Source organism: Arvicanthis niloticus, chromosome 5 (genome assembly GCF_011762505.2).
Source record: "Arvicanthis niloticus isolate mArvNil1 chromosome 5, mArvNil1.pat.X, whole genome shotgun sequence".
NCBI classification, from domain to species: Eukaryota; Metazoa; Chordata; class Mammalia; order Rodentia; family Muridae; genus Arvicanthis; species Arvicanthis niloticus.
Window position 1 is genome coordinate 53,200,719 of NC_047662.1, and position 23,840 is coordinate 53,224,558.

At 42.0% G+C, this 23,840-nt stretch overlaps 1 protein-coding gene across 4 annotated transcripts in view; it reads right to left on the reverse strand.

The window, feature by feature from the left end:
- Nfia (nuclear factor I A) overlaps positions 1-23,840 on the reverse strand; it is a 345,833-nt gene that overhangs the window by 95,474 nt on the left and 226,519 nt on the right. For all 4 annotated transcript variants that reach the window (XM_034504122.2, XM_034504120.2, XM_034504123.2 and 1 more), the window contains exons 4-6: positions 22,947-23,021; positions 8,032-8,149; positions 1,498-1,625 (exon numbers count right to left, since the gene is read on the reverse strand). In XM_034504122.2, the coding sequence (XP_034360013.1) occupies positions 1,498-1,625; positions 8,032-8,149; positions 22,947-23,021 (321 nt within the window). The remainder of the gene's footprint in view (positions 1-1,497; positions 1,626-8,031; positions 8,150-22,946; positions 23,022-23,840) is intronic.

A 23,840-nucleotide genomic window follows, 5' to 3' on the forward strand; every position in this document is an offset into this window, starting at 1 on the left:
CACTGAAGACTGCTGAGTGAGTTAACAGATGAGCTATATCAGGACACTGGGCAGGAGGAAACCACACAGGGGTGCTCACATAAAGGAACAAGAGAAAGGACCCAGCCAAGAGGGCTTTATTGTTACTTGTTTTTAATTAGGATAGGATGCGACAAATGTAGGGAGGTGGCACATGCTTCTGTGAATGTCAGACATTATATCAATTATGGTAACTCCCATAATCAGGATCCAGATGGGTCCATCACCCTAAAATCTCCCTTCTGCTGCTCCTTTATAGTCATATAAAGCCATCTATAGCCACAGAGTTTGTATACTGAGAAAGTGTTGAGGACGAGAGGGAGGTGTTAGAGTTGAAGATGAGGGGCTAGTTCCAAGATTTTCTTGATGCCCGTCTGTTCTTTCAGGCAGTTACTCTGAGGCAGTAGTGGGGGAGGGATGGCCGGAGAATTTGCTTTTTTTTTTCCTCCCATATTACTCTGTGCTGGATATAATTCTTAAGTGGACACTACAAACCACGTTACTCAATCCTCAAGAGCATCGAAAACAACTATTACTACTGTCAGATTGTATTTTATAGGAAAGTCATGGAGTCTGGGCTATAACCACATAGTCCTGTCATTGACTTGAAGACTGGGCTTCAGATGATTTTCAAACCCCTTTGTCTTCTTACTCATCTGAGTTGTATTGACAAAGGCATTGGAGCCCATTCCCCCAAGCCACATGGAGGTCAGACATTAAAGTTTGACTTGTATTGATGAGGTCATTGGAGCCCATTCTCCTAAGCCATGGATGTCAGACAATTAAGGTCTCCAGAAAGTGCTACTCTCAGAATCACTCTCCAGATTCTACAGCCAACACATGATAGCCCCAAGGTTAGACGAACGGGCTTGTACTCAGGTTGGTGCAGACAGACATAAAAGAGATAGCCTTTATGATGACAGCCAGCAACAAGAAAAGGAAAGGAAAAACACCCAAATGTTCTCATGTTATAAATGTCCACTTATAATATGCAGCATAGGGGACTTTTTCTGCTTTTTCACTGCTACCCACCAAGTGGAGAAAGCTAAATTTTTCTTATGAATACTAGAATATATTAAGAAAAACAAAAACCAAACCAAAACCCAAAGGATGTGTGTGTGTGTGTGTGTGTGTGTGTGTATATAAAAAACAAAAGAAAACTGTCATCCTGGCTACTCAAGAAGCTGAGGCAGGAGGAACACTGAAGCCTTGAACTTGAGGCCACAGTGGTTACCTCATCGTGAGACCTCAGCTCAACAAAGGACCAAAGCAGAATGAAATGCATGTGGGCTCAAAGTGCAGGTGACAGCCCATGAGTGAGCTGACACACATCCTGTCATGCACTTCGGTTGTGTCTGCTGTTCTCCACAACACAATTACACGCACGCACACACACACACACACACACACACACACACACACACACACACACACACACACACACATCGTTTCCTTCTCTTTTATGACTCCTCTCCTTACCTGGCTCTACTTCATGCCATCCGCTGGACTGACTGCCACTCCCTGGGGAGCGCCCTTGGCCTGTGTAAAATGGCTCTTCACCAGGACTATCCATTTCATCCTCCACAGACTTGAGGCGCTTCGTAGAGCTGAAAGAAAAAAAAAATAAAGGAATGCATATTTAAAATCACACTAAGCCACCTTTCTCCTGGAAGCTTCACTGGGAAGATGTGAGATTCTAGGCCCCTGTGCAGGCTCTTGTGGAGTTGGCCAAGTCACTGGAAGTGGTACCCAGTCTATGCCTATGCATTCAAGTTCTGGTTTCACCTTTTCTGATCAAGTTGCTGGCACCACCTCCATTTGGTGCCTTTTTTGCTTTATGGAGCTGACACTCGGTTCCTGCTTTGGCTTCCCCTTTGGAAGCCCAGGTATCCTATCTCCACAGGTGTGGCTCAGGGATGGTCATTATCAGCATGCCTAGAAACATATTCAAGTCCACACAGACATCCCCAAATGGTTAAAGACAAGTAAATAAAAAGCAGGGTTCAAGAACCTTCAGGAATGCTTCGACTGTACTGTCTTTTGGGAGTGGGGCATTTCCCATCTTCCACTTGGATTTGTTCATTATAAAAAGATACTGTATACCTATGAAGTCCAGATACTCCTCTACACACTAGAGATAAAATACCAAACAGAATGGCTAAAAATAGCAGGAAGGAGTGCATTCCTCTGAGACCAGCAAGGGCATAGACATACAGCAGTCTGTGGACTTTTATGTCCTTTTACACAGAGATGAGCAAAATGACATTTTATTTCATTTGTGTGACTGGAAACTGGTTTTCAGCGGAGGTATGAGCAAGGAACTCCCACAAAGTATCTCTTTTCTTCTAGCAGAATTGCATTTTTCTTCCCACAGTGAAGTTTGAGGGTTAGAAGGCAGTGAAATATCACCTGCTGCGTCTTCCTGCTCTAGCAGACCAAACCGAGAGTGCCAGCAACACAGTCCTGCATGGGCAGATCTGCCTTGGGCAGGGACTGCTGGGAAACCTGCCCATGTGTTACGATGGATGCAGAGCTTTCCCAGGGTTTCATTCATCAGACACAGGCTGTGTAGCCCCTCCATGCCAGGGGGCAGGACTCAAGTGTGGAGCAGTGTGATGAGTCAGACGTGGCTCTCCGTGGACAGAGATGGAGAGGCCCGAGAGAAACAGAGGGGTCATGAAGAAACTCTGCACGGGGTGTGGATGGAGGAACATTGGTATCCGTGGAGCTTGAGAAGTACTCCTCTGAGCAGAGGACTCCTGAACTGTGACTAGTCTGTAAGTACTGCTTACAGACTAAAACCCTCTGTACTTTTTGGCAAACTGCTATTGTCTCAAGCTTCATGTTTTTCCCCCTAACCTTGGCATATTTTCTTTTGCCCCATGACTCTCTCATGCCTCACAACCTAAAAGGTTAATGTCTGCTCCCTGGGGCTGCTACCGAACCTTAAATGACAGGGCAGCATACTCCCTTACTGTGAGCTCATGGTGTACAGGTCACTAGACACTGCATAACATTCCAGGAACAGGGGCCTGCCAACGGTGGCATAAGTCAGGGGTGGTGCCCAGAGAATTGCTTTGGAGATGCTGAAATCAATGGAAGGGCCCCACAGAAATAGAGTATGGAGGTCAGAGAAGACACAGTGCATCTGTACTTCATCCTACAAGCAAAGAGACTTCAGAAGCCCTCTAGGTGGGCGTGTTGTGGGAGTCACATTGTGAAAAAGTGGGTACAAGGAAAGAAAGTGGACTTGGGGAGGCAGCAGGGAAAGCAGGGGTCATAAGCGGGCTAAGGGAAGACAGACAATATTACTGGCACGATCTAAATTTTAAGATACCCAGGATGATGCAATTTAGGTAAGAAATTCAAATCCTTCATGTGTGTGGTCCAATGTTCTTAGGTTTGAGGTTCTATTCTCATTAAAACCAGACTTAGGGAAGCAACCTTTTGGGACCATGGTAATTTAGAGCTCAAGGACAAGCCTTGGACCACCTAGTGAATGGCCTTCCTTTTTCTTGAAGCTTGAAAAAAAAATGACCACTTGAAGTTTTCTGTTTTACGTAAACTGTAGAGAATGCATGTCCTTTATTTGACATTATATATAATGTACACAGAAAAACTAATTCCAGTACACAAAACCAGAAAAATCTAGCGTCTCTAAATGCATTTCTATTGTTTCCTTTAGTGGAAAGTAGAAATGATCTAATCCATCGGTTTCCCTTCTTGCCTTGCAAGCAGGAAGCTCGGGCCCAGTTTAAAGTGGATCTCTTGGTTGGGGATCCTGATCTAATAAGGCATGCCTTATTTTCCATATGGAATCCAGTATCTTCTTCTACACTTAGTAATACTTGTCTTTCAAAACTGTCAGCCACTTGTAACTTAGAGGACTGTGAGTTGGGAGAAATCCCCTGGTATACTCCAGCCACCTAAAGGCCAGACTTGTATCTTCTAGCAATACTGTAAAACCTACAGGGATGCAATTACCCCCCCTCCAACCCCCGGGAATTGTGCTGCCTTGATTTTTTATGATTCTTATATAACTACCTTGAAACTTATGTATCTGGGGTGACCAACAGGAATAATTTGAATTTCTTCCCTAATTTGCATCGTACACTACTGATCACCTGTTTTACAATGTTTGTGAAATCCAAATATACAACCGAGGAGCAAACTGAGAAGCAAGTTCCTAGATGTGTTCAGTGGGCGTGGGTGCAAGCAAACAGTGTTCTGGAGTTGTATATCAACTTCCCAGGATAGTTCTGCCTCTTCTGTCATCCCAAGCAACCTTCCCTAGACTCCTTTCCATGCCTTACATGTGTAGACAGACACCATCATTTACATGGCCCAGGATTCAACCCCTAACACTGATGCTTTTAGACAAATCTACTGGCAGAATTTGTGGTCTTGGGAACCAGAAGTACAGGTGACATCCCCAGAAGGTTCTGCCTCATTCTAGTTGACAACCCATGAATTAGGATCATGTTTTGATCTTTAGTGCCTGCTCTACTGTCAGCTTGTTTTAAGTACTCAAAAGCTGCTGTGTGCATGGGACAAGGGACCATCCAAGCATCTATACTGAATGAGATCCAACCCCAGAGGCCAATTCCACTGTGTGTTGCTCCCCATTGTTAATATTTTTCTGAGTTCTAAAGATTTTATTTTCTTGGGGTGCTCTAATAGAATTCAGGTATGACTTGCACCAGATGGGACACTGTATAGTTACAGTTGACACCTGAGCTTGCATATGAGGACGTTCAGGATGGACACAGGCTCAGCATCTGAGTGATGGAAGTGTAGGTAGAGAGAGAACAGGATCTAGGAGGGAGGAAAGAGGAAAGTAGGCATTGCTAGGAAGAATAGGCCCAGGGCTTTTGAGACAATTTACTGACTCTATGAACAGCTTTTTTTTTTTTTTTTTTTTTGAGACAGGGTTTCTCTGTATAGCCTTGGCTGTTCTGGAACTCACTTTGTAGACCAGGCTGGCCTCGAACTCAGAAATCCGCCTGCCTCTGCCTCCCAAGTGCTGGGATTAAAGGCGTGCACCACCACCGCCCGGCTTATGAACAGCTTTCTTAACAAAGTCCTTTAGAATAAAACACTTATCCTTATTTTTACCCAACTTTTAAAAATGATTTTAGAGATGTTCATCCTGGAAAAATAGAAAGCATATAGAAAACACAGATCATGCTCATTTGGTTTACTTAGTTCTTGGAACTGGTCCTTAATTCTGTCTCTTCCTCCTGGACCATCCAACACAGGATTCTGTTGCTTGCTTCCTATTATATGAGACCCCTGGGGCCTTGTTTTGTGTTCACAAAGCAACACCATTCCTCCTACCTAGAGCTCACATAAGCCAATCTGAACATTTCTACTTGTCAGTGTGCAAAGCTCCTCTGATTTTTCTTTGTGGCCACAGTGCCAAGGAAAAGTACTCAGTGTTTATCATTTGCTTCTGAGTTGGGAAAGTTAAGACATTGTTTTTCAAGGGACATAGAGACAAACTGGGAGGTAAGACGGGCTCATATTGACAATATAGTAACAGTATTCAGACAGTGGGCACTACAGGCCAGATTGAGGTGGAAATTTGAGACACTGCTTTGCTAGGATCCCACACTCTAAGGTTTCTGGGTATAGCACTGTTGCTAAGACAGTTTTGTGCAAATAACTATGGTTTCTAAATTTCAGAAGACCTGATTATGAGTGAGGCCTTTATTAGACCTGTGGCCCTGGGCAAGTGGCTTACTCTGTGCTCTAGTGGTTCCACTGCAGTAATAGCAGAAGAGTTTGTTGGTGACTAAGACTCAAGCTAAAAAGACAACTAAAAAGCTACAGACAGATTAAAGCTGACAGAGCCTCAGCAACAGTGACCAGTTGGTAGTGGTTTCGTATGTGAATCCTGGGGTACTCTTTCGAGGCATATTTTCTAACTTGTTAAATAATTCTGTTTAATCTCTATATTCAAGAACTTTTGTTTAAAATCAGAGTAGGGTGGGCAGTAAGATGTCTTGGAAGGTAACACACTTGCTGGGTAAGCTTGATAGCTCAAGTTTTCTCTGGGAAACCCATGTAAAAATGAAAGAAGAGAATGAGTTACCAAAAGTGGTCCTGTGATGTTCATAGATATCCTTGCAAGTGAACACCTCTATGTATTTTCTCTTTCCTCTCCTTTTTGTCTCTTTCTGTCTCTCTCTCTTTCTCTGTCTCTCAGTCTTTCTCTTTCTGTCTGTCTTTCTCTGTCTCTCTGTCTCTGTCTGTCTGTCTGTCTGTCTGTCTGTCTCTCTCTCTCTCTCTCTCACACACACACACACACACACACACACACACACACACACACAGACACACAGACACACACATCCCTAAATAAAAACATCCCAGGAAGAAGACAACAAGAGAAAAATAAACATTACTGAGTTATTAACTACTGATATTTGTAATTAACTCCTTATCAGGGCTAGTTATTCACACAATAGGAGAATGACATTAGCCTCTTAAGTGACAATAAGCAGTCCTTCGTCCACAGGTCACAACATAAGATCAGAAACCAGAGCTTGGAGTGTATGGAAGGACAGGCAGTAAGAGACACTGCTAGAGAGATACATGGGATAGTAGTTCACATATGAAAAACAAGCCACCCGTGAACTTTTTAAATTAAGCACTGCCCACAAGTATTTGCAAAGCTTTTATTGTTGACTGAGTATACGGTCTCTTCTATCAGTAAACATTCAAAATCCTCCAAGTGTATTAACAGCCAAATGTATTCATAATCCCCCTTTTCTGTTATAAATGCATTTGGGATTTGAGACCTTTTTTGTGGAGGTGATATTATAATGAACTGGGGTAGGGTTGGGGAACATTTAAACAGTGCTGAAGATGAAGGTATAATACACAGTGCTGGAAATGACTGCTCGATTCATCTTCAAGCTGATGTTTCAGACACTGTTCATAAAGGTGAGGTAGACTCCCTCCAAGGAAAATGTCCTCACTCTGGGCACTATTTTTAATCATTAACGTTTGTATTTGCTTTAACGGAAATCACATGTGATAAATGTTTTTTCTGCAAAGTATACAAACATGACTGACAGACCTCTTCTACAGCTTTCTTTGTTGTCACAGTCCAGTGCTAAAGCCAATATGTAAAAGGAAACCACGGCTCTGATGGATGCCTAATCCCCGACCCCTGGCGCAGGCTATCTAGAGAAAGCAGGGTCTTGCAAAGTACTCTCTAGATGTTGGTTCTGATAACTAAGGGGATCGGGAAGCTTGGTGCTCACAGTAGGCTGTGTGTTCCAGTTCCAACATTAGCTTTGAAAGGCCTCCTGGACCACTTGGATCCAAAGGATGGCCCCATCCCACTATCTGACCTATATTGTTTTAGAACCTCATGCCTGGATATTAAATCAGTTCTATCTTCGGGGAATGTCTACAGACTGGATTTGAGAACTTACAGTCCCAGCTGGCTAAGAAGGTTGTGGGCAGGGTTCTTACTCTGGTATCATCAGTGCCTACCTTGTGCCAATCAAGCCAGAGCACTCACTTCTTCTACCCCAGTGAAGTCCACCCAAGAATACACTATGTTCATTATTGCTCTTCTCCATGTCTCTGCTCATGTTCTCCCTCTCCCAGATCACCATGCCTTTCCTGCCTCCTCTTAAAGCTAACCAGCATTCAGAGTTGAGCACCTTACCCTTTGGACAAGGCCTATTCAAATTATACTTATTTTATGGGGTATAATTGAAGTAATTGTTTTTCTTATTGATGTGTGTGTGTGTGTGCGTGTGTGTGTGTGTGTGTGTGTGTGTGTGAGAGAGAGAGAGAGAGAGAGAGAGAGAGAGAGAGAAAGAGAGAGAGAGTTGTCATATATGTCTAGATCTCTAATGAGACAGCTTATTGAGGTTGACTTTTGTGCCCTCTATTGTTACAGACACATTGATAAATGTCCAAGAGGCCCAGAGTTAAAACTCAAGTTGTGTCTCTCTGTGCTTTAACCCCCTTAGAGGCTACCAATCCAATTACCTGGTAGAGGATGTGCTGGGTAAAGACCTCCTCATTGCTCCTGGACTCATGCTGTAGTATGAAGAACTTTCCAAATCAGAGAGAGAAAAATTGGGGCCGGTTCCTGCAGCTATTGGTGCTAGAGAGAGGAAAACAAACAAAACAAAACAAACCATAAATGAAGTCCCTGTAAATTCAAGGTGATCAAGAACCAATGTTAGTGCAGCATGGAGCACATTTTCTGTTGTATTCATCTGCAAAGATTATCCAGAATAGTCACTAATAAACTGTGACATCAAAGGAGTATGGACAATAAAAATGACAATAAAAATGGTCTCTACCAGAAAGGCATATTCTTTCTAATGTGTCTCTTTTATCTTTTTATCTTACTCTTTTTTTTTTTAAACAGTAGATTGCCACCAAGCTTACATCCTGGATGGTTTAAATGAAAATACCTCTCATACTTTAGTGTTAATTTTTTTTTTTTTAAACTGGCTGCTCTACAAATTTTCCCCAGGCTTTCTCACTTTGATCCCAACAACTTATCCTCATCTGCATTTTGGAATTTCATTATGAATTTTCATGAGAGTTCCACGAATTTACCCATCTAGGCCCCACTTCCCATTCACTGCAATACGAGATGTACACATCAATCTCCCATTCTCTTTACTTTGTGGTACATGGACTCCCTGCACATGTCTACACCTTGAGGTCTGTGTTTTGTTTTGGTTGTGGTGGTGGTGGTGGTGGTGGTGGTGGTGGTGGTGGTGGTGGTGGTGGTGGTGGTGTGTGTGTGTTTGCAAAGAAAGATTCAGTGCATACACCTTCACTGTGTACTGTCATCGACAGCAAGAACTGTGGCTACAATAGGACCCCATGGCCCCTGGAGCCACAGTATTTGCTACTCACCCATAGAGAACATTCTGCCAACTTCTGACTCAATTTCACCAACCTATTGCCTTCATAGTGGATTCTTTCTGAGATGTAGTTATCTATATTATTATGTCTTCCAGATTCTGGATGCCTTGTTTATGGTATCTTAATAATTATTTTTAAATGACTTAATAAAAATCTACCAATATTCTTTCAAAACTATAAATTCTATGGTGAGACTATCAGTTAAGGTAGTCTTTTTGAAATATTATGTAAAAGTAGGACAGTTGTTGTGTGCTCTAGTGTGTATTGTATATATTACGCCCATTAACATAGATAAACATATTCAATACACTAATATCTATCGGGAGAAAAGATAATGAGGAACACCATGAGTCCAGATTTTACCCACAGAATGATTTGGAAGCACTGCTATTACCAAGAAGCAGGGATGTAGATCAGAGACACAACCATCACCTGTGAACACATTCCAGGGGAACCTGGTAGACTGAAGGTACAGATAGCCAAGAAGCCTTTAGAAAATGACCTAAGAAGAAAAGGTTCAAGGGAATAAAAGGGCCTGAGAAAATGTAACTGCAGAGGATGCCAAGAAGATAAGCAACTGGGAAGAAAGGAGATATTCTGGGTAGAGTAAATAACCTAAAGATAAGACAACAGAAACTGTTGACTGGGTTTCTGACACCTTTGTGTCATAGGACAGAGTGAAAGAGACATGGCTAACATTGAGTCATGATGGGTAGCTAAGGTTGGGTCATGAAGGATTTGGTATTTTTCTATAAGAAGTGCAGATCCGAATCTGAAACATCACAAGTTTGTGAGCCACTGATGTACTTATATCCCTGGTAGTAGAAACCACTGCAGTTAGATTGCCAGCATCATCCCTGTCAGAAGCTCACAGCTTATAGAAATACTAGCCTCAATTTCACATTTATATTCTAGAAAAGTCTCTCTCACGTGAGAACAAGCTTGGGAGAGAAGGGATGGTTGAGTTGCCCTAGTGATGTCATTTAAGCAAGAACATGAAGTAAGACGACATCAAAGGATGCCAGGAGAAACCAGGTGTTAGTAATATGGTGCCAGTTCACTGTGGCAGGAAGGAGTGCTTCCTGGGATTGTTGCTTGGGAGATAGGATAAGTTGTATCGTTCTATGAGCAACTTTGGAGTCAGAAGACTTCAAAGAATAGAGCAATTTCGAAGAATATACAATGAGTTGACTAATAGCAATGACTACATCTCAAGCATCACTGTCATGTAGAAACCATCTTTCCTAAGATGGAGAACTGAAAATCAAACACGTGTCTCAATGGGCTCTTTAAAGGGGGTTGGCGGGGGGGGGGGGAAGGGGGGGGAGGGGGGGTACCGCTGGCTCATCTTGACAACAGAGTAAATAGATTCCTGCTCAATAATGCTGCTAGTCATTCTATCATTTGCTTTTGTATTCAATTTATTTGCATAATTTCATCTTTTATTCCACAATGTTTTATGTATGAACTGGGCCATTATGCAAGATGGCCCACGTCACTCATCATTACAGTAGCTACCTGATACATAATAACATGACAGGTGCTCTTAAGGCCTTGTGCCTCCTGGAGCCTACTGTTATGTGTCCTTGGTAATTAGAGAGAATGGAAAGGCCTGTCTGTGTCAAATGTGTGAATTTAGATTTTCTTCACAAATTTCAGAGTGGAGTTGAGGCTTCGTCTTGGTTGTAAGGAGAGTGGGAAGGCCTGGGCTGGGCTGAGGGAGGGAACACTGAGGCATCTCCACAGTCATGGACACTGGCACTTCCACTAAACACTTCATGTTCTGGGTGATCTACCCTGGGAAAATGTCCTTTCTTTTTGTTATCTTTTTAAAATATCAAGAGAGCCAGAATACATGCATGAAGAAACATGTATATGTAAATACAATGCTCTACCTCTATGTGGATTTTAAAAATTAACACAGCCCACACACATATTCCTTAACCTGCCCTGTATTGATCTCTAATGATCATGTAGTTTGCAGTAATGTGGAATGCAGCAAAGGCACCAGATGGCCTGGTCCAGAGTGCTCTATAGACTCATGGCGAGTGGTTTCTGAAGTTGGCAAACATGTGCATCTCAAATTTTAAAACATCCTTGAATCAGAAAGGAGAATGAGCTTCTCAACCTGGGTTCAATAATCCTTACAATGTAGAGACCCAAACTGTGTTTTCCTTATGAGCTGTCTGCATGCACATGTGCCCATTACTTTAAGTGCATGCAGCTCGTGCCATGTATAGGGTCACATTGTTAGGATGGTAAACTGTGACCAGGAGGAGAGGGCCTTATACTTAAGTACAGGTTTCTTGTCACAATGTCCCTATAACAGGCACATTGTTTGCAGAGCCTCAAATATGGAGAACAGATAGAGCTTTTAGTAAGCAATAAAGACAGAATACCATAAGGAAACAGTGGGTACCATGTAGCTAGAAAGCTCATAATGACTATGATAAACATGCAGAACTGGCTCCCAGGACTACCATCATCATCATCATCATCATCACCATTATGCTTTTTTTCCATGGGTCGGCTGCCATGCAATGATAAACCCCACCATTCCTTTGAATACTCACAGTACCACTAGGAAGGCCAAAAAAAAAAAAAAAAAAAAAAAAAAAAAAAAGATGGAATAACTTCCCTATGTCATGATGACAAAATCAGAGCACCTGACCTTAAAATCATCCAGATCCAAGAATGACTTCTGTATCCCTAAACAGCTCCCTACCCTTTGTGTAGACAGTTGAAGATCAATAAGTATGCTTTGAATTAAGGAAATAGTTATCATCCCCATTTACCTCCCTTAATTTGGAGTCAAAATTAAAGTGTCTTCTATAAATATGTGTAATAAGCATAGAGGAAAAGAGCCCAATTTCTTAGCATTACTGCAGCTACTGTAGCCTAAGTATGTTGTTCACCAAAGAGTTTCCTCAAAAGGTTAACTTTGGAAATTGTGCCTTCAGATGTTATTTCTAAGTCATGCATCTTCCCTTCCCCCTCTTTCCTGTCATGAGTAGAATGTACTCTGTGTCATTTCTTAATAAATGGTTTGCTATTAAGGCATCATTATAGTAATGTGGGCTATTGGAAGAAAGGGGTTACTTCAGTAGCCAACCCTCTTGATGACCTGCTCTTCTGTACACATTAGCAGTTGGATAGGGCTGTGGTTATTGAACTTCTGCCATCCACCAGAGACAATTTGCTCAGGGTTGCACTGCTGGAAAGAGAGGACTATGGGGAAAAAATTCTATCCAAATTTTCAGGCTCCTCTGCTTGGGAGATGATGGTGCTGAGTTTACGGCTTATTCGATAGGAGTTGGCAGGGAACATTATCAAAATGTCTACCCATGTGTCCAGCCTACAGCTTGAAGGCACACAGAAGCTGCATTCCATGGGACACAATGCACATTTACAGAGCCCTTAAGTAGCTTAGGCATTGCTTCATATGCTTAAAAACAGTGGACAGGATGTGAAAACTTCTGCCCTCGAGGGTCCTACATTCTAGGGATCAGTTGTCCCCACCACCACCTCAGATCTGCACGTCCTTTCCCCAACATACACAAAGGGAAGAAAGGGAATGGGGGCTGTAAATCCCTTCCAAAGGCCATCAGCACTCAATTTGTAGCTCATAAAATAACTATGAAAAATTAAGACATCTTTTTCTTTCAATTGTATGACCTACCAAAAATGCTCCCAGAGCATTTGGAGCGTCCACCTTATACTGGGAGCTGGGGCTCCAACAATAGCACACAGTTCCATGCCAGAACAATTTCATGTTGTTTTGTATTCCACTGGCAAAAGTCCTATAAGAAAGTCCATGTCACTGCCACAAAAGGAGCGAACATGGGAAAATACTTGTTCTTCTTTCCATCAAAGGCTTGGTTGTAAGACACACAATGCTATGAAAACTGGGGAATCTGGAATCATCGTTAAAGGAAATTAACTTGGAAAGTAATTTATGGCAAGAAAATCCAACTCCTTTGTTATCTCCCTTTTACTGTAATATGTTTCCTGAACACTGCCTAAAAGAGAGGGCTTTTAGAAAGGAAAAAAAAAAAGTATAGTAAAATTAACTCATTTTATCAATTTGTGTTCTCTGCCAGAGTTTCCTGACTGTGGCTATGAAGGGCTGTAAAACTGATGAATTTGCATGGAAAAAGAAACCAGTGTAAGTAATTTGTGTAAGAGGTAACACGGACATAGACGGCTATAATTCAGACGCCCTGCAGATAGCAGACTGCTGCAGTGTGCACAGTTATGGGCAAGAAAAATGACCACGCTGCAGTCAGTCTGACTTGAATGGAAATCAATCATAAAGGTACTTTCTCTGCAGCTTGTACACCACAGTCTTCAGCAACTCCTTTGCCAAGCAGATTTCTGGTCTGTAAACCCTGTGCTGATCTCTTCTTTCTATCCCTGTTTTTAAAGGAGTGGCCAAATGCAGGCTGGAAGTAGGGTTTTTCAAACAGGAACATAAAAGGAAGGCACTGAACTAAAACATGGATTTCCCTCGATGTGAAGTGAGCTTGCCTGCTATTAAAAGATTTAAGCAATGCTTTTTCTAAAATGTAGTGCGAGGTGCCAAAAGCCAACAGAATGCTTTTAACCCCACAAAAGGCAGTTGCTAGCACGCACAGATCACCTCCCTCACACAGCCATGACTTATGAATACAAGTTAAGGAACGTGTGTGTGTGTGTGTGTGTGTGTGTGTGTGTGTGTGTGTGTGTGTTAGTGACAGTGAGGGGAGTGTGCTTGAGGAAAGAGAGGAATGTAAACAGAGACATTTTTATTTATGAAAGATGTTTAAAGTTTTATTAAAATAGGCTGAATCCACTGATACTGTGCTATATCCCTTTTACCTTTAACAGATAACTATTATAAGTTTAATTTCTAAGCAAGTACTACTCAGTCACTTTTTTGTATATAGAAAGTCTTGAAGTTTGGGAAACCCAGGCATAATCTCTATGGAGGAGAGCCATCTCCTACTTACAGATTACATGTGTTGTTATATGTTTGCTGCGTCGAAGTACAGTCATATGAGCATACTAATGAAAACAGCGAAGGACTTCTTTTTGTTGATTTTTATTATGTACCAGATAAGGTACACAAAATATAGAATTGTATCCTATGGTATTTCTATGGTATACATCAACATTATTCTCATTGACAAATGAGAAAATGAAGGGTGATGTTTAGCAAAATGTTCAGGCATAGCCGAAGGATTTGATGTCAGGTGTCTCTAGGTTTCAGCTAAAGAAATAGGGGAGCCACATTCCTGCTCTTGTCTTTGGGGGTCTCATAATTACAGGGGAGATGAGTCTCACAAAATAAGTTATCACCATAAGTAGCAAGGCTGCTACGTCCCCTCCATTCTTCTCTAGGTCTTCAGTATAAGGAGTTGTAGCTGCTGTTCTTCGGATGCAGGGCCTCACACTTGGTTCAGGAGAGCAGCCATGGAGCAGCAAATGATGCTGACTGATCTCTTGCATTAGTGGCTTCTGCCTTTGGGACTGGAATTGATTTTCTGCATTTTAGAGCATCATCTTGTCTTGGCTTTTGGTTGAAGTCAGATACAATACCCGTTTAGTATAAGATACAACCTCAGCCATGGGATTTGGTCTTCTTAACAGAGGATAGATTTGATAGCATAAAAGGTCTTTTTTTGCCACAATGTTCTATAAACCATAGAAGGGCTTCCACATATAAGCTCTTCCCCAAGAGTACACTGGTACTATCTGACCATTAGCTGTATCAACAGAGACCCTTCTCAAAAACATATTAATTAGTTATCTACACAACAACAACAACCATTTTCAGCAGAACTGCTTAATTTTTCCTCCTCCACTTGCTGAGAAATCCTAGGTGTTGATTATGTACTCCTATTCGTCACATACTGGATGGCTCAGCATCTGATGTGTGGTATGGCTTTGCTGAGTGCTCAGTCAGTCATCCCAAACATGCCTACAGGGCGCCACCAACAGCCTTTCCAATCCATGAGGGTAAACTATGATCACATTTTCCAGACCAAATCCCAATACTTTTATATCCTTATTGTGGGGCAATAAGGAGTTCTACCAGGCTTTTAGAAATCACAGGAAGGCCTTTTAGCTCCCTAATGTTACTCACTGGATATTAATATCTGTTCTCAAAGGTAAGGCTTACAAGTAAATAAAGATTTAGTAAAGAATACATTATAGGTAGCAATCTCTTTAGAAGCCTATTTAAAAAAAATAACTATAGGGTTATGTATTATTTAAAATGCTGATATGGTTAATCCATTCGTGGCTGGCCACTTAAACATTGGAACATGTCAGTGTCAGAATGATTATTATTGAATGCCCTATTATTCATCAAATTCCCAGAATATTGGCAAAAATGTAGGGTTTGGCTAAAAATCATGAAGAATAAGAATTTTCTAGATGAGTAAGAACAGTACTAGTATGTTTTATTCTGTCACAGCTGTTACCTGAAGAGACCACTACAATGGCAGTAATAAACCAAGTTTTAGAACACGATCCTAAAATTGGTCATTCATAATTATATACATGTGAATATTTTTAAATAAACTGGCTGATAGCGGTCAGCTCCAGGATCCACTCAAGAACACACTGTAGATGATCAAGGGCAAAGGCTTAATCCAGTAATGATCCTGGTAATTACCATTATTGAGCTCTCACTAATCCAACACGAGGTGTTCTGCTATTTTACCTCTATGTTATTGAGAGGTCTCCCCAATTTAGCACTCAAATTTATGCTCAGCCTACAGCCAGAACTTACTTTAAATATTTTGCATTAAATAAATAATTACAACCTCTGATGGAAACACAGGCAGGAGGCATTACAAATATTGACCAAAGTCCTATAGCTATTAAACTTCAAACCTTCACCCCTATTATAAATCCTGAACTATTTCATGGCATGAACTATTACAGGCATGCGTGTGTTTGACAATCTGTGGTCAACACAAACTATGTAGGCAGAAGAAACTTCGAAAAGATTAGCAGTAGAGGGACTTAGAAACAGACCATGACAAGTTAGTATGTACATCAAGAAAAAAATGTGTGTTTCTTCTTCCAAGGTCCAGTGTCTATCATAAGAGAGCTCAGAGTCTGGTAAATTTAGCAGACGCCTCAGTTGAGGACAGAGATAAAAGGCCCAAACCCAGCCATGAGCAGCTCTAACCAGGACTGGCAGGAGTATGTACTTAACAAAGAGCACAGGGTGCTCATGCCCAGTGCTACCCTGCGTCAAAAGCACACTCTCTCTGTCCTTGTAGGTGTGACCTGCACAGTAGCTCACACACACTGGTCAGGACATATATCCAACATAGGGCACAGACATATCTCATGGTAGGGTGGGACCAGCTGTGGATAAAGTAGCCTATGGATGGCGTCTCCTCTTAGTAGCTCATCCTTTTTTGGTTGGTGAGGAAGGACTTTACTGCTCAAACACTCACCTCAAATGAGTCAAGGAAATAAAAACTGCATGACAAAGCATTCTTTGGAAATAATTCAACTTCAACATTTATTTTAAAACTGTATTGAATTGTACTGGAAGGAAATCTGTTTGTTAAGTCAGATAGACTGATTTTTTTCCTTTCTAAGAGTGTGGCAACATTTATTATTTCCTCTCTGTGTGGGGGCTTGATTAAAACTAGAAAATGAGACATTTCCCATGGTGTAGTACATTTAGAATGAAGTGGCTTAGACTTGAAAAAAATTTTTAAGGAACTGATTAGAATTTTCTATTATATAGCCTGTTTAACAGATTTTCTTTAAAAGCTGCATTTTAGACATAGAGATGATTTTTTTTTTTTTAAAAAAAAGCTATCCAACCTATTGTCTACTACACACCAGACCTTCCTTCCAGAGGGGTTCGTTCTGGCTTCTATGCATAAGATGTGTGATGTTCATTTTAAAATTACTAGTAGAGCCTGCTATTGACCATCTAATTATGCCGAGTTCCATTTATAAACATAGCTAACCACTAAGTTTATGGAGACTTTTTGTGCTGCTTTAATAGGATATTGATCGAGAGCATAGTTTGAGTGGCCCTGCCATTGAATTGTGCAATGCCAAACAAAGGCAAGGTCACAGTGACGGTCCGTGCTGGGGCTGGGGTGTGCTTTCTTATCATCGTCTTTTTGTTTCTTCTTTTAATGCTGAAGCCCAAATGGTTTCTTGCTTAAGAATATAAATTGTATAAAAAAAATTAATTTCTGTTCCATGATCATTGTTACTGTGTGTGTTAACAGAGAGAGCCAGGAAGTTGCCTGCTCAGACTAGGAAGTTTTTTTTAAGCCATCTTCCTTCAATAAAGGCAGAAAGAACTGTAACATTTAAACAGTAACCCTCAAAAGATAGGGCACCAGGGACTTCTCATCTGAGACCCACTTCCTCATTAGTCTTTTCAGGTAAGGACAATTTGTATTTTCAAGTTTGAGCTTATCTCTACCAATGCCTCATTTTCTTACTGTGCCTCTTAGCTGAGTTAATTCTGTCCCAGAACTTCTGTGTGTCAGGTTAGACTTGATCCATTGGTCTTTTACAAAATGTCTGGCCTGAAAACCTTTGTGCCTGGGTATGGGCATGGGAAGCCATACCAAAGACTTGAAGAAGAAGTTTTAAACCAACTGTATCCAGAACTCCTGTGATGATGCCTGTGTGAGAATATCAGCAGCACACATTCCCAAGGCAGGAAACAGCCGCTAGGGTGCCACCTCATGCCAGGCTAAGGCACAGGCCCTATTCCATTCACCGCCACTCTTCATTGACAAACAACTCAGGAACCCCCGAAGTCCATCGGGTAGCCAGGCTTTGTGGCAGAGCCAGGGCAATTCATCTGCTGGACTTTAATAGAGTCTGCAGCCATGTAGCAGGAACCAGAGCACAGGCTGAGTAGCTGAGAGTGGTTTTCACACCCAAAGACTCTAAGGCCAGCCACAGTGTACTGAGAATCCTGGCTTTGCAGAATTCCAGGGCTGTGAAGTCATCCTGAGCCACGAAGTTTACTTAACCCTTGCAGCCAGTTTGGGTGTACAAACCACGCTGGCAATCAGAACGGCCAGAGCAGAGGCACAATGGCCTGTGTGTGTATCTGTGGTTTTTACTCTTTCCCACTGAGGCCTTTAAGGTTTCAGAATCTCTCCAGCAACTTCAAGGAAAACAGTCAGCACTTCAGAAGGAAATGAGCAGGAGTGGAGTTTGGGGCAGAACTTTTTGAGTTCACACCAGGAGGGACATTTGGCAGCCTCGGAGCACATACTTTGAGGAAACGTTGGCACAAAATAAACAAGAGTGGGTTTGACAGAGAGCCCTTGAAGCAGCGACATTCAGCAGCCAGCAGAATGGGCTCTCCTTGGCAGCTTATGGGAGGGGCCTATCTGGAAATGCTTGTAGAGGGCTTTGTGTAATAAAGCACCATCTCAACAGATGGCTCCTGTCTCCTCCTTCATGGGATTATGCTAAAACAACCTCAGCGATTCGGAACCACAGTGGCTCCTGGGAGCCTCTCCCCTGGACTGAATTCTTCTTTTTCTCTGGCCCAGCGTGCAGTGGTCTGTGTTTTCTCCCTCTTGTGGACCGAGGTAATAAATAACTAGAAGTGCTTTCAGATGGTACTGTCACCTGTGGAAACGGGCCACAGAACAAATCCATACTCGCAGCTACAGCGTTTCCGTTGCCACAGTTCACAGACATTAAATGATAAAGGCACAAGTTAAAGGGTGCTGGCTGGAGGCAAGGGAGAGGGAATTCGTGGCTTCCAGTTGGAGTCCTGAGTCCAGAAGGTCCTTGCACCTGGTCCAGGCATTTATTGTCAAATAGCCTGGCTGTCTAGTCTAACCTAGGAATTTGTGAGGCTGAGTTTCTCTGTCATTGCCACCTTAGAGGTGGCACTATCCCAGACAACAGCATCAGCACAGTTATTTCAGTGACTCTTCATTTGCAAATACTGAAATAGCACTCCTGACTATCACAGAACCTCACTGGAATCCTGGGGGAAGTAAATGTTTTTACTATCACATGTAGAAGGCTAACACTATGTATCTGGAAAGAGAAACAGTTTAAGACAAGGGGATTGTTTCTTAGTAATATGAAGTCTCCACACTGTAGGAGGTCACAACTAGCTATGATTGTGATGAAGTCAAAGAACAGGTCAGGCTGGGGCACCAAGGAACAAATCCAGAGGGATTAAGGAAGTCTGATATTAGGTATATATTGTACTAATACTGGTATATGATACTGGTATATTAAGGACAGTAAAATAACCACATGAGGGACAAAACAAAAGAGAGATCCAAAAGGGGTGTGTGTGTGTGTGTGTGTGTGTGTGCAGTTTAAATAGGCATAGCATAGTGCTTTCATGGCTGTGAGACGTGACCCTGCTTGATAGTAGACATGTGCTCTTACATATTTGTGGAGACACTTAGAATAAGTAACAACAACAAAAGCACAAGAATAAATCCTAATGCAAATTATGGAGTTTAACTAATAATTGTGTATCAACTACTGGCTGAGAAATGTACCATGCTACCCACAGTTGTTAATAACCGGGGAATGGTTAGAGCCAGGGCATAGAGACTCTGTGTTTTGCTATCTGAAAACAATTAACCTAAAGGACTGCTCTAATATATGACGTTTTTCCCGGGACTGGTAATGTAGCTCATTAGTATGGGATTTATCTAGCATGTTGAGACCTGGGTTCGACATACAGCACCATCAGAATTAAAAATACCAAGTCTACTAATTGAAAACAAAATCATACTGAAAATTAATCTAGGAGAATTCTACGTGTTCCATTTTGCATTTTAACAATCCTTCAAAAATGTATTATAAAGATACATCACCCCAATAAGAAATGATTAACCAATCAAAGCCCAGAACCCACTGGTCTATTTTACTCTATGATTGAGTTATAGAAGCAGTCACAACAAGGGCCTGCAGGAGCACAATGCCGATGCCCAGTGTCTTTGAGTACCACTGCACCCTTCATCTCTGAAAAGAGATACTGGCCCAGCCACAGGAGTGCCAAGTGAAGCAGTGCCTACATGTCTAGCACAAAGTATAAGATGTACACTTGGTAAATTCTCACTCACATAATTTTAATATTCAAATTGAACACACAGGACCTTAGTAATACATCGCCACTTAGCTTATTTCTAGTTCAAGGATGCAGAATGTTCCTCATCCTTATTTATCTGCAATAAGGTCCCATACAGTCCTAAAACAGAGGCTTAGCTCTCACAGGGAGACAAGGAGCAACACAGTTCTGTGAGGAATGGACATGGACTCAACTCATTTATGCAGTTTGGACGGTATGCTTTGCTGAGTTGTTGGTTTTTTTTTTTTTTTTTTTTTTTTGTCAACCTAACACAAACTATGTAGCTGGAATCTATGAAGCTGAAGAGTTGCTTCCATCAGATTGACCTGTGGGCATGTCTGTAGGGCATTTTATTGATTACTGATTGATGTGGGTTGCCCATGCCCACCATGAGAGGTATCAATCACTCTTGGATAAGTATTCCTGGATTGTCTAAGAAAGCAGGCTGAGCAAGTCAGTAAGCAGCACTCCTCTGTGGTCTCTGCTTCAGTTCTTGCTTTGTCTTCTTTTGATGATAGAGTGTGGCCTGCAAGCTAATAAACCCTTTCCTCTCCTAAGTTGTTTTTGGTCAGTGTTTCATCACAGGAAGAGAGACCTAACTAGGGCATATGCCTTTGAGAAAGGCTTTCGGGCGGAGGAACAAAGCTTGGGAATCCTTATTGCAGTAGCCAAGGCAATCTATAAAATAAACCTTGACAAACTTAGATTAAAGACCTACAAGGAAGAGAGGGTCTCTGGCATGTGAGTTGACCAGTTTGGCCTGAAGCCATGCTTTAGCTGATGCAGCCCGGACTGCTCTTACCAAACAGTTGCAGTCAGCACAAGGCCATGTGTGAGTGAGTTCTGGAGTGATAGCACAGCAGTGTGCAGAATCAGAAAGCATTGAGAAACTGAAGGATGCTCACAATGCCAAGCCTTTGCTAACCAGACCCCTATACAGGCACAGGAAACAATCCAAGACACTCTGCAATCTTAGCCCCAAGGGCAAGCATCCCTTCTGGCAGTCTTGAAGGAACATGTAGAATTCACTTGGCAATCATGCTGCCTTAGACTGAGTAGAGGTCTAATCAATCTTGGATATAAGGCTTGAAAGGAAAATGAGGGGAGGGAGGGAGGGAGGGCAAGAGGCTGGGGATGGTTCTGAGCTGTCTGGCCTCCTACAACCCCCAGACCATGGAACTCTGCTGGTAATGAAGACTAATGCAAGCATCTGAGTGGCCAAGGCAGAACAAAACGGACTGGAGCTTCTAATCTTAGAGTCAAAAGGATTTCTTCTTAAATCAAGGCTATGCTTGGATCTCAATAAATATACTTTCCCTCTAATGTCTCTGTGACTGATACATTTTGAGAAGACATACTCTTTATAATATATTTTTATATTAGTAAGCTAATAAGAAAAAACATAGACTATTGACCACCTTCAATACATACGCATTGTTATTTGTCTATGGCCAGTAACTGGCTAATCCACCATGCACTAACCAGGGAAGCACATGTCTTCCTGTTCAATAAAGTCATTTAGTTCCCCCTCAGCTAGTACATTGGGACACCTTTCATAATACAGCCAAATTATCCTCACTGCAGGCCATCACTTGCTACTGCTATTGCTTCCCCCTGAGGATTCTGCCACTACTTCCCATTGGTACCTCACCATCAGTGGCAGCCTCCCTGACAGTCAGGATTCTAGCACACACAGTTGCCTTCCCACCACTTAACCTGCCTGGTTTTAAACAGAAGGTTTTCTCAAACTCCCCTGAGTTAGCCTCAGAGTATAGATTGTGCAACTTAGAGTACAGGTAAGACACACCAAGGCTTAGCTGAACCACTTAATGTTTGACTTCAAATAAATGACTTTAACTAAGGATAAATGATCCTAAGGTTAGCTCACCTGTAACCTTAGAGTTTGCTGCAAGGATTAGCAAATGACGCTCCTTCCTCAAAGGCCTAGCGCAGTGCTTAGCAAACAGTAAATGTTCAGGAACACCTGGATTTTCCTCTAGTCCCATATTGTATCCTATTTTTTGGACGCTGAAGATTCTTCCAGCCTGTGATGACTGACACAAGAGCTGAAAGAATCCAGGCTCAGAAGCTCAGGCTGGCTTGACTTTTGTGGCATCTCACAGCCCATTGGTTTACCCGGGCATCCTTGCAAGCCTATACCACAGACAATAGGGGCTACAAATTCTATTTCATTCTGTAAAGAACTTGACACTGCTTGAAAGTCATGTTTAACAGTATACATTTACCTATCTTTAGGCAGTTAAAAGAGTAAAATTTTAATATTTGATGTTTAATTTCACTTTTAAACTGAGACTGAGAGCAAGTGGTCCCTGTAGGAATGCTTTTAAAACAGAGATGTTCTTGGAAGGAGGGTGACTGTGTGCATGAGGTGTACTGGCTGTCGGGAGAGGAGACAGAGAGACACAGACAGCTGGACTCCCATGCTTTGTGCAGTGTTTGGGTTATGCCATAACAAACATACAATCAATGGGCCTTTGATCAACAGGACTGGGCGGTGGCACGAACTCTTCCATCACCGCTGTAGTTGTTATCGACAAGCTGGTAATGACCATGCTGTAATGTGCCACTCATACTAAGAGCATTAGCATTGCTTAAAGGTCAGAAACAGTCTCTTAAATGCAGAATCCCTCGGGAACCAGTGGGAAGACTCAAGGTCTTCTAAAGCCAAGTTCACACTATGGACCCAGGACTACTCGAGACAGTCGGCATTGGTCCTTACCATAATGCCTCACATTAAAGTTCTCAATTATTCCTAGCCTAGAAATACTGGCTTTTAAACAAACCAGTTGGGATGGTTTATCTAAGAACAGAAAGGGTGCTGTGAAAGTGGTAAAGCCCTATGAGAAGAAACACTGACTGAAGGCAAATTTGGACCAAATCAGAGCAAAACTATACTTACTTTGTGACACTCTTACTAGCTCAGTCACACTGAAAACACCTGATGTGACAAAGCTGTCCTGGAAGCCCAAATGTCCTGTGAAAACAAAAACAGAAGAAAGCCAACTGTCATAAAGAGAAAACATGAAACAACACAGGTAAAAGTACTCATGGAGCTATAAACAAGCATGTGAGGTGTAAGCGCACACCCGGTTCGCTCTGTGCTCCTGTTGGGGTGGGGGCATGGTACAGTCATTTGATAACAGACATAGCTTTTGGGTTAGGTCTGGAGGCTGTGGGGAAGCTTTAGTATAACAACTGGGTGATTTGATTTTTTGACATGCTTAAAAAAATTCAACAGGATGTCAGAAACAAAAGAATAAATAAAGAAAGAACAGAGGAGGGGAGGGGAGGGGAGGGGAGGGGAGGGGAGGGGAGGGGAGGGGAGAGGAGAGGAGAGGAGAGGAGAGGAGAGGAGAGGAGAGGAGAGGAGAGGAGAGGAGAAGGTCCAGAATTTCTAGGAACCAACCAGGATAGCCAAGCTCCATAATGCTTTGAAACATTCACCACAGAAATGTCTGCTCAGGTTTATTTGCCTGTTCATTTAAATCTAATGAGGTTTGAAGGTACTCCATGCTTTTCTAGAGATCCTATAGAGGAAACTTTAAAAGCTAAACAGGAAATGCAAATTAAGTTTTTGAAATATGCAAACAAATTATTTTGTATACAAACACAAAACTGTGTTTGTTTAGAGAAAAGTAGTTTTTGTGTTGGGGCACTTTTTGAAATATATAAATAGTTCAAAGTTGTTTCATCTTTGATTTTATGTTTGCTTCATTCTAGCTGAATATAATGACTTTTCTCTAAAATATCCGATTTTGTATCTATGCAGAAACATTGCACAACTTCACACGAT